We start from the raw sequence: 12,500 nt of genomic DNA, 5'->3' as shown, positions 1-12,500 counted from the left end.
TAACTATACTACCGTCCTTGTCGAAAATCTTCGAAACGCTAATTCACTCCAGAATCAGTCATTATTTCGACGATATTTTTCACGAACATGTATTTGCATACAGGAAAAATCACGGAACTGATACTGCTCTTCTCAGCCTCACTGAAAAGTGGAGGAAAGAACTTGATGAACGCAATATTATTGGAATTGTGTCTATGGACCTTTTCGTGTCTATGGACAAAGCCACCGAACAGATTCATGACTATCTCACTAATCGACGTCAGCGGGTCAAATTAGGCGATCAACTCTCAAACTGGAAAGAAATCTCAGCGGGGGTCCCTCAAGGTAGCGTGCTTGGGCCATTGATATTTAATATATTCATGAATGATCTTGTTTATACCCTGTAAAGCAAAGTACATTATCCGCGTATGCTGACGATACACTTCTTTTTTCGCTGGCAGCACAGCGGAGAAAGTGGAAGAGGTAATAAATGCGGATCTCGCAAATGTTGACAAGTGGTACGAGCAAAACGGAATGAAGAGGAACGCCTCCAAATACCAAGCAATTGTAATGGGAAAGTCACAGGTATAATACCACATTTCTACTGCGAAAACACTGCTATTCCCATTACTGGAGATCTGGAAATGCTTGGTGTTGCCGTAGACGACAAAATGAAATTCGAGAGGCACATAGCAAATATATGCAGAAAAGTCTCCCAACAGATCCCTGTACTCAAGCGAATGAAAAAGATCCTTCCATTTGAAACAAGAAAGTTTCTATACCTTGGATTCATCTTTCCGCACTTTAACTCCTGTTCGGAGACTTGGCATTTCTGTAGAAAAAGTCAATGAGCGTGCTCTCCGTTTTGTCGTTAACGAAAAACAAACGTCGTACTGTGAATTACGTGATAAACTAGGCTTACCATCACTTGCAAATCAACTCCTCGGAAAAAAAAAAAAAGTGCGCGGTTTTCAAAGCTATCAACAGTGACCATGCACCTGAGAGTATTAAATAGCTAATCCCACATAGAAATAGTTATTATGATCTAGGAGGTAACGACATTTTAAAGCTGCCAAAGGCCACCACTACAACCTATGGTCTAAAATCGTGGAGGTTCACGGCACCAAAATTATGGAACTCAATACCTGACTTTTTCAGAGCTATTCGGTCTTTTAAGGTAAAATTAAATTAGAAAATTAGATTTGTCAGGTTTGATACAATCGTAAATTTATATCTTGTAATTATTAATTAGTCTTTGTTGTATCTAGTCCTGTAAATAGATTTCAATTTTAAATTTTAAACATATCTTTTTAGCTACTTGTTGAAGGTATTTTATTTTCTCAACTTTTTATTATTTTTTTCTGTGTTATACCTGTAAACTATCTGGTGATCTTTTTTTACAAAAGCTAAGCGTATACCACAATAAAACTTGACTTGACTTTTCTGGGAGTGAAAACAAGGCTGAAAGAGTTGCAATGTGAGAGGCAACGGACGGTTTATCCCATAACTTATAGTCTTATTGACTCTTCCAAGTTTCCGTCTGTACACCCGCCTCTTCCAAAGAATTCATCGACCCGCGATTTAGAGCTTACGAAAGACACTCCATTTTTCGCTACATCAGATGCACCTATGCTACGCCGTATGTGACATGATATCAAATCCGCTAATAAATAAAACATGTCTCACAATTTACAATCAAGTCGCTAACAATTAGCATCAATTTGTTTGTTGACCAAATCACATTCCGAGCAATCTATGTCACCTCTCTTGTTGTACAATTCATATATTCAAGGACCGCGCCTTGAATGTCAAGCTCTATGTTTTGCAAGTAAAGATGCTTGTTTTATAAATCAAGAAGAGAGAGGACAGCTTTTGATCAATTCCGTTTTCCAGGGGGACAGAACACCTGTGCAAAAATGATGAAACGCGAGTAAATCTGAGCGAGACAATGGGCACTGAAAGTATCGAGGATCTTGGTCTACAGGCGAATCATTCAATCAGCCCAAGCAGGAATATTCGTTCCTCTTATGTAGCTATAACTTCACCCAGTTCCCAAGGTTGTGAAGAGGAACTCGCTCAGAGACTCAATTGCGAATGATCATCAAAATGAAGCACATCTACAGCAAGCAGTTTGAGTAGCCAATATAATCCACAAGAAAATTATGGCTACACAAACTACAAAAGGAGACATAAGGGAGTTCAAGAAACCAAGAAGGCTACGGCGACGAAAACGTCACTTTAAACTATTAGCTTGAGCTGTCCAAACAGTGGAATTTTAAAGACACTGTGCAAATCCGCGAACGTGCCACAAAATAAAACACTGCTCAATTCAATATTAGAAATTGTAGCGTCGTATTTAATATTTCCAAATAAACATTTGTAAATTTGTTCTTTATGAAAAGCTAATTTAAATGCGAGGGGATTATGTATTAATTAACGCATAATCCCCTCGCATTTAAATTAGCTGTTCATTATCCCCTCTTTTTCCTTCAAGCAATCAAAGCCACACCCAGCTTTTCAGACAGTTGATTTGGGGGTTATGTAATATATTCCCCCCGAAAAGAACAGAGGAATCCGAGCTCATGTAAAAGTATGCGAGGTTAATAGTTGCCGGGGAATAGCATTAAACATCCCAAAACACTGATTTTAACAAAACAGTATGTAATAACATAACAATGCTTTAACGTCTGTGCAAAGTTTCCAGATGATACGATCTTGAGTGTGTGGTTAAATGATCAATGTGAGTTTGAATTCAACCGGCGAATCGTCAACAAAATCACTGCAAAATCTTCGGCTGCCTCAGCTCTCAGTCGACCTCATCGGCCCCTCTCGTTTTGCCACCAATAAACTCAGCAGTTATTTCAATTGATATTGAGGAATTTTACTTGCTCTTTCTTACATCAGCGAGGTCTGAGGAGGAATTGCAGTAGCAGTGGATTTGAAAGCCGTATCTTGACCTTGGCGCCAAGTGGAGAATCAGTGAAGTTTCCGAACTTAGTCGGTACAAAACGACACAATCCCCATTCTCCAGCTTCTCGAACGCTTTTCGTTGTCGAAATCTTGGATGTTTTCTACCTTAAAAGCACTGTAAACCTCGAACAGGCCTGGTCAAAGAATACCTTTGATGCCTGACCGATTTGTGAGGGCGAGCTTCTGACTGGCGGAGATTAACAATGGCTCACCTCACGCGTCCAGCCGTGATTTCGGGAGTGAGCCCTGGCTCATATCCCGAAACAGCGGCTGGTAATCGAGCCTACATGTAATCGCTACCGAACGAACATAGTGTCAGATAGTTTGACAAAACAAGGTGAGAAATGTTCGTACCCCAAGTGAGAAATGACGGTACCACGTCGTAACATTCAAAGGGTTTCATCGTCACGCAACCATTATCGACGAATTTTGCAAACTGATTTCTTTAGAGGAAATTGTGCTATTTTAATTTAACATGTACGCAATTACAAATTCACGAACTGTACTGCAGTAAGGTGCGGTGCCATTTAGAAGCGAGGATGGCTTCTATTCTGTCATTCACAGTCGCAATTATTTTGCTGTATCATTTACAGAAACACGTTTAACTAATTAAATTTAGAATTAATAGTTCAAATGTAGGTGCAGTTTGAAGTGGTTTTCAGTGATTAACCCTTCCTTTTGAGCTTGCCAGTAAGTACAACAATTTTAATTGAAGCATCTTGAAAATCTTCCTCTCCTTGCAGTGTTGAAGTCTATTTTTGCATTTTTTGCATGAGCGAAGTACAGGCCTCTTTCTACGTTAATCAGTGCAGAGTACATTTGTTAACAATTATCCTTCATAAATAGAGCATCATCGTCCAGTTTTTCTTGCTGTTTGCAAACATTTGTAAAACAACTCCTTTTCAGACAATGCTGGTCACAAGTGTTGGGACAGTTCACAGCAGATGAACTCACAGGCAGCCTCTCTTAATTAAGACCAAGACCGTTTAAACACGCCTGTGCCCCCTCCCCCATGTCAATGTTGATGAAAATCTTAAAGGAGAAAACCTTGAAAATAGCTTCAAAATATCCATTACCTGCTGATAGCTTTAGTAAATAAAGAATAAATGATATACCGAGTAATTGCATTGTGACTAAACTTGATAGACAACAAATGCAAGGAAACGATGTTATGTGCTTGTAATATTTCGATATAAATCCATATCATCTTCGGACTAAGGCGGGATACAAGTAGCAGAATTTAAATACTGCGAGATTGTGCAACAGTATAATCACGTGAAAGTGAAAAACAAAGAAACGAAACTCTCAGGAGAATAGGCGGAGTTCTCTACTGGCTTTTAAGCCATTGTTCAGAAATGGTGTTAGACGCTTAATATGGTAAGCTTCTTTATATAGTAATAGATTCCAGTTATCATCGCGATCTATTATGTTGGTGTTATCACGCACGGTTTGAGCGAAGAATTCTTTGTGTATTACAGTAGTAGATGAAATGTTCTCATTTGTAAAAATATCCGGTAAGTTGTATAAATCTTGTATGTGTTTGATATTATCACAATCGCGAAGATGTTTATATATAGCGCTTTCTTTGTCCGTGAGTGCATGTTCTTGTGTTCGGACAAACAGAAGTTCTGTTCGTTTTGCCGATGTACGAAGAATTGTGATAATATCAAACGCATACAAGATTTATACAACTTACCGGATATTTTTACAAATGAGAACATTTCATCTACTACTGTAATCAACAAAGAATTCTTCGCTCAAACCGTGCGTGATAACACCAACATAATAGATCGCGATGATAACTGGAATCTATTACTATATAAAGAAGCTTACCATATTAAGCGTCTAACACCATTTCTGAACAATGGCTTAAAAGCCAGTAGAGAACTCCGCCAATTCTCCTGACAGTTTCGTTTCTTTGTTTTTCACTTTCACGTTGCACAATCTCGCAGTATTTAAATTCTGCTACTTGTATCCCGCCTTAGTCCGAAGATGATATAGGTTTATATCGAAATATTACAAGCACATAACATCGTTTCCTTGCATTTGTTGTCTATCAAGTTTAGTCACAATGCAATTACTCGGTATAGCATTTATTCTTTAGCTTCAGAATAGCCACATTTAAAGAAATGTTCGCCTCCAAGAACGGTGTTCTTCAACTGAAGGGACGATAAGATATTCACGTCTTATTCCAATAATGATGATTTTTCAGTAATTACGTTCGGTTCCAAAACAACTGTCTAACCACTTTCTATTTTGCCCTTTTTCCTTTTTAACCACATCCGACCTGGTCTTCAGAATAGCTTCATTTTCTTTCAACATTGCTAGGGGGAGGGGGGGGGGGGGGGTCAATTTTACTTGCCTCTATCCATAACTTTTTAAGCGTCAAGGCCGTAGTTGAAATCGTGGGTTTTAGAGTGTACACGGGAGGTGTCCCAACACTTTATGGCCAGGATTGTAAGTTAAATTGGTGATCCTCGTTTTACCTAAGTTGAATATGCACTCTACCTAGTTTAAAGAAGTAGCTATCTATCCCCCAAACCGTCTTCCCTCAAGCTCTGCCTTGCGCATCTTAACACATCTTCCTAATGTTTTGTATCATCTTATCGGTTTCTGTGTTCATACACTCATCCTTTAAGTCTCAACATTTTAACATAGTAAGGGAAGAGAGAACTGTACTATGCACTTACCGGTACTAGAACTTACTATTGTATGGGAGACTTCACTTTTTATAAACAATTCGTTTGTTATTTAAATTTTGCAACCACAGAACAAAATAATCCTTTGTATCAAAAGCCAATATATCTCTGGTTGACACATTAATGACAATAGGTGACGTAACGGTGAGTATCGCTATAATAAGTCATAATAAGTTAATTGATATCCACGTATAATATCCAAAACTAATCCTAATCTGACTCTTTTTTTTTCTTTAAGCTTCCTTTAGGCTCTAAAAAAGTTTCTTCGATTCACCTGAGTGCGTATTCAACCTAGGTAAAATGAGGATCACCAATCATAGACAGGGAAAAATTTCTAGTAAGCCTGGTGTTTTAAACAAATGTCGACAAACTCAAGGGAGAGTTCCTAAACATGCTTTTTTAGATGAAAATTACGCGCTGAACACGAAAATAATGTTTATCAAGCTTGATTTTGAGTTTTAACTGAAAAATCAGTTTTAACTGATAACAAACGGAATTCAACGATTCATGTTGGAATAATGTTATCGCAATCGAGTCGAGTATGAACTTAAAAAAAATAATAATAAGATAAGGCACTGTGAATTTAACAGTAAGAGAATCACAAAGTTTTTATCGGGAATTGTTTCATTCAAAATTCTCAATTTTAAATTAAGAGCATTTGCTGTCAAATTACATTTCCTACACAGGAAGCCTAGTCAGATAGTTAAAGTTGCCTGGCCGCTAATACTCAAGCTAGTTGTCTGTGTGACTATGGCAGCTTTTGTCACAGATCACACAGTTAAAAATAATGGAAGAACGAATGAGTTTTAAAAGATCTGCCCCAAGTCTGTTCCACACTCACGATGCGCAAATGACGCAGCTTCCAGAATGAGTGCATACCGAGTTTGACTATGGTAACCGGGCCATGAAAGGCTAGTCGCGAACATTTTATCAGGTCGATCGCGGTCAAGGTCATGAGTGACATATTGGTACCAGGAAGAGAGGAAAAGAAATGGTTGGCATTACAAGGATGACAGCAGCGCTCTGGAGATAGACTCTCTCGTGTACCCTTCAGGCACACATTACTGAATTAACAAGGAAGATGTACCATCTTCTTGTTACTACGAATGATTAGATAATATGCAACGAGTCTGACCCGTCAAGGAAACTGCGGGATAATGCCGACGAGAGGAAAGTGATTGAGCTGCTGCGCCAGGCAGAAGTTTTCAATGTCAATGAACAAACAACAGTCCCTGAAATGTTGCAGAATATGTTTACCAAAGACATCTCAACAACACAGATAGAAGAGTCCTCAGCTACGGACTAATTTCTGTTCCCCTTGCTATCCCAGATTCCAATAATCAGCTGCACAGTGGAAATACTTCCCTGATGATGGTGCTATTGTCAAGTGGCACAGAACGTCCTGTGTTCTTACCAATCATTGGACGATTGACCCAAGTAGTTGATGGTCAAGTATTATTCATGGCGCTGGGAAGCCCTTCAGAGTGCAAGACATTCGACGACCTCGTGGATAGATTTGTGAAAGCGGTGTTTGTTTGTTTCTGGAAAGGAGTTCGATCGTATTAATATATTTCACAGATAAAGGGAAACGTCAATCAAGTGCCCATCTGGAAGGAAGCGTTAAATGGGTAACACACCCATTTGAAGATTTATTGAAGATGTCTCAGTACCTCTTCCTTAGTCCTGGTCAGCATTTTTGGCTCTTGATTAAAACAAGGCGGATCTAGCGGGCCTTATGTCAGAAAAGTTTATCGCAGGAGCTCCAGTCAATTGTTGGAGGATTCAAAATGCAGTCAAAGTGTTTCAGTGTCCTTCTTTGCTGGCTGTAGAAAAACAACGGCATGGAAGACTTCTGTACAACAACATATGCTACTGGAAAATCTAGCAAGGAAATGGTGACTTGGATGATTCCCAGGCGGATTCCGCAGGAAGGTTTATCTTCATGTAACGTTATAGATGGCGAGAACTTCAATGAAGGGCGCGAAACGTTGTTTGTTAGATGCCGGTCACCAGAAGCTCTCCCTTGACGAGTGATGCAGCGCGATGGCATATTAGAGGGGCAACACATCCAAGCAATGATATGGAAACAAAAACTCCACCCTCCCACTTCCATAGACTCTGGGTTAGACAAAACTAAATCATGATTCCAAGATGTTACCCAAGTTGAAGTCTCTTTCATCCGTACCCAATAGCTGTGGATTCAAATCAAAGAAGTGTAGCTGCCAGAATGTAGGACTGCCATGCACAAAAGCATGTAAATGCAGAAGTAGTGAAGTCAGCCACTGCACAGATGATGTTAATTGATAGGTTGAAAACCAAGAAAAGTGAATGGTACAGCACAGTTAAATATTTTAGCATCTTTCAGTATCTTTTTTGACATAGTATGGTTCAAATAACTGATAAAATATTTGGTTTCTGCTCCTGTAGGAAGAGGACGACTCAGTCAAATGCTAAAGCCCCGTTTACACGAGCAATTTTTATGTGACAACTTTTATTTGCTTGTGTAGACGAGGGAAATTGGTTAATTTTTATGTGACAAATACATTTGCTGAAAAGTTGGCGTGTTAGCTTTTATGTGACAAATAAAAATTGTCATACACGGAAAATTGCTCGTGTAGACGACTCGTCACATACAATTTGGCAAATATTGGTGGTCCCCAATCTTCCACTGAGAACGCTATCAAAATGGCGGCCTCCACGTCGACCAGCGCTGCTTCCAGTAGAGGAATTTATTGGCCAGATCGAGTAATGACTTTGTTGCTAGAGACCGTCAGAGAAAAGGAGAGTCTCTGGAACACCAAAAACGAGGCATACACGAACCGAAACGTGAAATAAGTACAGTACGAGGAAGTACTGCAGTTGATAAAAGAATTGCCAGACGTTGATTTCGTGCCTCGCCTTTAGGTGTCCAAAGTCATTACTGGCGCACTAAACTTCAAACTGTTGACAATTATTTGCTGTGCCATCTACACTATCAAATATATTTGTCACATAAAAATTGCTCGTGTAAACGGGGCTTAAGAATGTCCTGTTGCTGCCGCAGTGTTTCTGAAGATGCTTAGATCAGGCGCCCCACAAATGTCTCCGATTTCAAGGATTTTTTTCAAGACTTTTTTCTCTTTGATGCAACAGATATCTAGCTTGTTTTTAAGATGAATGGTCAATATTCCAAACTCAAGTAAACGAAAATCCCTATTATACGTCTTAAGATAACTTCAAGTTCATTTATGTACTGTTCAACCGTGTGCACTTCTCCCAGCGTAATCAGGCCTGGAAAATCGTAATTTTCAATAGTCACGTGAAACTAAAAAATCACGTAATTACCATGCAGTACCCACCAAACACATTACAGACATGCTACCTATATTACTTGTGGATTTAAATGAAGTGTAAACCTTTTTAGAGTGTTCTGTAACGTGACACAACATGTAGCCTCGCTTTTGTCTTTAAATATGTATGATTATGTAATTGGCTGATTTGAAGGTGAAAATGGCATATTCCAGCTTGGTGAGGAATTGCTCGTGTTCAGCGCATAATTTTCATGAGGAAAAGTGTGTTTATCAACTTTTCCTTGAACTTGCCTACACAAATTCACTTTTGCGAAAGTTATCCCAGTCTATCATTAATTATCCTTTTTTTTTAAAGTGAAAATGGATTTAACCAGAGAACGGACTTTAGCGGCAACACACCCAGACCCAACACTAGAGCTAGAGAAGCCGCTGAACATAGCGGGATACCCACATTTTGCGTTTCATAACGTTTCTTTATCTTTAGTATAATGAACCTCTTGTAAAAGGCTAATTGCATATGTATTAATTTTTAACCATCGAAAGATTTCACGCCTTTTCAGCGTTTTAGAAATATCCCTTACATTCAAAGAACAAATTACTAATTCATGCGTTGAGTAAGTCGTTAAAGGAAAGGTGTGCCAAAGTGGATTTCATATGCAAAGAAAAAACGAAGCATCCTACAGACGTGAATAAAAATGAGAACGCTAGAAAGAAAAACAAACACTAAAACATGAAAAAATAACCACAAACAGAGATACAGCGCAAAACACAGCAAAACATAAAAAGACCCACTGGCTGGGGACTACATAGTAATGCGTAGAGATGGGAAAGCCAAACAACTATATCAAAAACAACGGGAAGACAATTAAAAGTGAAATGGAAATAATGAAGAACATATATAAGAACCTATCATTAGTGGATTAAATTAAACGTAGACGAAATTTTTTGGTTCTTGCCAGTGACCAGCCTTCTAACCACAACCTTTGCGTCAATCCCATTTTCTCTTGCTAAGAAAAAAATCTTACATTAGAACCCTTCGCTCCATATTACAGCTTGTGCATAGCCTTGAGTAACATATGCATCCTTTGATGTCTTCAGAGGGTTTTTAACTCTAAGAGTATAAGAGTTATTAGTAATGCCAAAGTCATACGAATGTTGGCTGTAATACTGTAACACCATTGTGTAGATTTTTTAGATACATAGGCTTATTCAAAGATACGTCTAATTTCACTTTTTCTTTTCACGTCCTTGAATCTTGAGCGATGAACTAGTAAGCACCTTTCGTGAGAGGAAATTAAAATGTCAACGTTTGACGAAAAAAGCTCTTCTTTAATTTGTATATGCTGATGTCCGATCTCACCCATCGATCACTTGCTTGTAAAGCGCATTTGAATATGTTAATAGAAAATGCGCTATATAAATTCATTACCATTACCATAGTCTTGTTGATTTGATAAAAGTGCTATAATCGACAAAAGGCTTTTAACTATACCTGTTCTGTAACTGGAAGTTTCCTCATGCTAAATTAAAAGGATTTTGCATTGTTCACTTTTGCCTACATTGCAGGAGTTAGTTTACGTGTAATTATATTCTAGTATCTTACCGTCAGGACAAGACTTGCATTCAAAAACACTTTTTCCAGGTGCTTTATTTTTGTGGACGAAAGTGCCATTTGGACACCTCCGGCAACTGCCGCTGACAAAAGCCATAGTGTCTGAGTAATAACCACCTGTGGAGCATACAAAATATGTCATGGTATATGTACCCTTTCGTATAGAGTAATATACGTAATGAGAGAACAAAGCAACATAAAAACATACTGCCACTTCTAAATAACTACCATTGATAATAATAATAATAATAATAATAATAATAATAATAATAATAATAATAATAACAATAATAATAATAAAGGTATCATCATTACCATTATCATTGCTCTTACGATCAATACCTTAATACAAATTATTAGCGAAATAAGATCCTGAAAGACGGCACTAATACAACGTGAAGTATCTGGAATCAGTATCAAGAGAAAGTGGACAGCCCATTGTCTCAGGATCTGCGAAACTCGCCAACATAAAGTACATACAAAAGCATAACAAATAATACGGGGACCTCTTTCATAATGCAGACCACATAAAATTTTCTTCTGTTTTAATGTTAATTAGCCTTTCTAGCCTCGCTACGACGAGCAAGTTTCAAAGGATATTTGTTTCAAAATGAGAGGAGGTAGTCGCCACTTATGAAAGTGGTCTGTATCTCCATCGGGTGATCTGAAAGCACTACAACATCAAGGTGCAAGTCAAATATTGCACATATTTACCACTAACAGTGACCAAAAACGAAGTAGCCCCTATATTCTGGGACATACCGATACCGGTAAAAGCTGAGAAAATATGGGAACATTTGAATATAATTGATTCAGGAGATCGTTCTCCTTGGAACTGCTCATACACTAGAAAAGCTGTAACATTAAAATGGTATGACCACAAACCAGAAACACTGAGGATGGCGATGTCACGATACTGCGGGATATGCCCATTCATACAGACAGAGATATTTAAACTAATAGACCAGATTGGTGATTAAAGATCACAAAACAAGGAGCCGTTTATTTACCAATATGGCAATACCATCAGGGCAAAACACATCATTGAAGTTCATTTAAAAATGTCGAAATACAAGGACCTAGAGATTGACAGAAGCTGAAATTGGCAATGGAAAACTGAAACAATCACAGTTATAATCACTCGGAACTGTAAAAAAAAGAGGAGGAAAAGTACACTGCAAAAATTTCTGGATCAATAGCCACCATGGAGTTGCAAAAGATCACTTTATTAGGTACATTGCATGTTCTAAAGAAGGTAATATATCAATGCCATAGAGCTACCCCCACCCCCGAGGACCCCTGTGACCACGGTTTGGACTTAGTCCTACTGGATTATTAGGAACCACTTATCAGGGACGACGACGACGAAGACGAAAACGACGACGACGAGGATGAGGACGATGATGATGATGATGATGATGATGATGATAATAATAAATAAGATAATTGCAAAAATTATCCATTGAAAGCTGTGTGCCAAGTATAATCTAAAAAGAAATGGTACGTGCTATGACCAAGAACTGGAGAGAGTTCTTGAAATAATGAAGTAAAGATTTTATGGGATGTAGCAATACAGTTTGACCACATAGACCCGACATTGTAGCGATTGAGAAGAAAGAAAAGGTCTGTAAGATCATTGATATTGCAGTCCCTGGTGATTCCACCATTGATGATAAAGGAGTACAAAAAAGTATTTTTAAAATATGAAGATCTAGAACGGGAGTTGTGGGACATGAGAAAGGTCTTGTCATTCTTGTTGTGGTGGGTGTGCTTGGCTGTGTCACAAAACATTTACATAAATGGATAGACCGGCTAGGTATTTAAGTAAGCACGACATTTCTGTAGAAGACAATACTGCTAGGCATTGGATACTGACGAGAGTGTTAGACATGATAACATTGGGGAGTGAACCCAGGGTACCGGCCCTTGGTCATTTGTTATGACCCGCTC

At 38.4% G+C, this 12,500-nt stretch overlaps 1 protein-coding gene across 1 annotated transcript in view; it reads right to left on the bottom strand.

Annotated features, from left to right (window-relative positions):
• Positions 1-11,487, bottom strand: part of LOC137989592 (putative leucine-rich repeat-containing protein DDB_G0281931) — a gene marked incomplete at its 3' end in the record, with an annotated part of 19,365 nt that extends 7,878 nt beyond the window's left edge. Inside the window, exons 1-2 of the mRNA XM_068835372.1 lie at positions 11,313-11,487; positions 10,542-10,667 (exon numbers count right to left, since the gene is read on the bottom strand). Coding sequence (XP_068691473.1) covers positions 10,542-10,667; positions 11,313-11,487 — 301 coding nt within the window. The remainder of the gene's footprint in view (positions 1-10,541; positions 10,668-11,312) is intronic.
• Between the last annotated feature and the right edge of the window lie 1,013 nt (positions 11,488-12,500).

Source organism: Montipora foliosa, unplaced genomic scaffold (assembly GCF_036669935.1).
Source record: "Montipora foliosa isolate CH-2021 unplaced genomic scaffold, ASM3666993v2 scaffold_467, whole genome shotgun sequence".
NCBI classification, from domain to species: domain Eukaryota; kingdom Metazoa; phylum Cnidaria; class Anthozoa; order Scleractinia; family Acroporidae; genus Montipora; species Montipora foliosa.
Note: the sequence above shows the minus strand (reverse complement) of the source record. Positions and strands in the feature narration are given on the sequence as shown.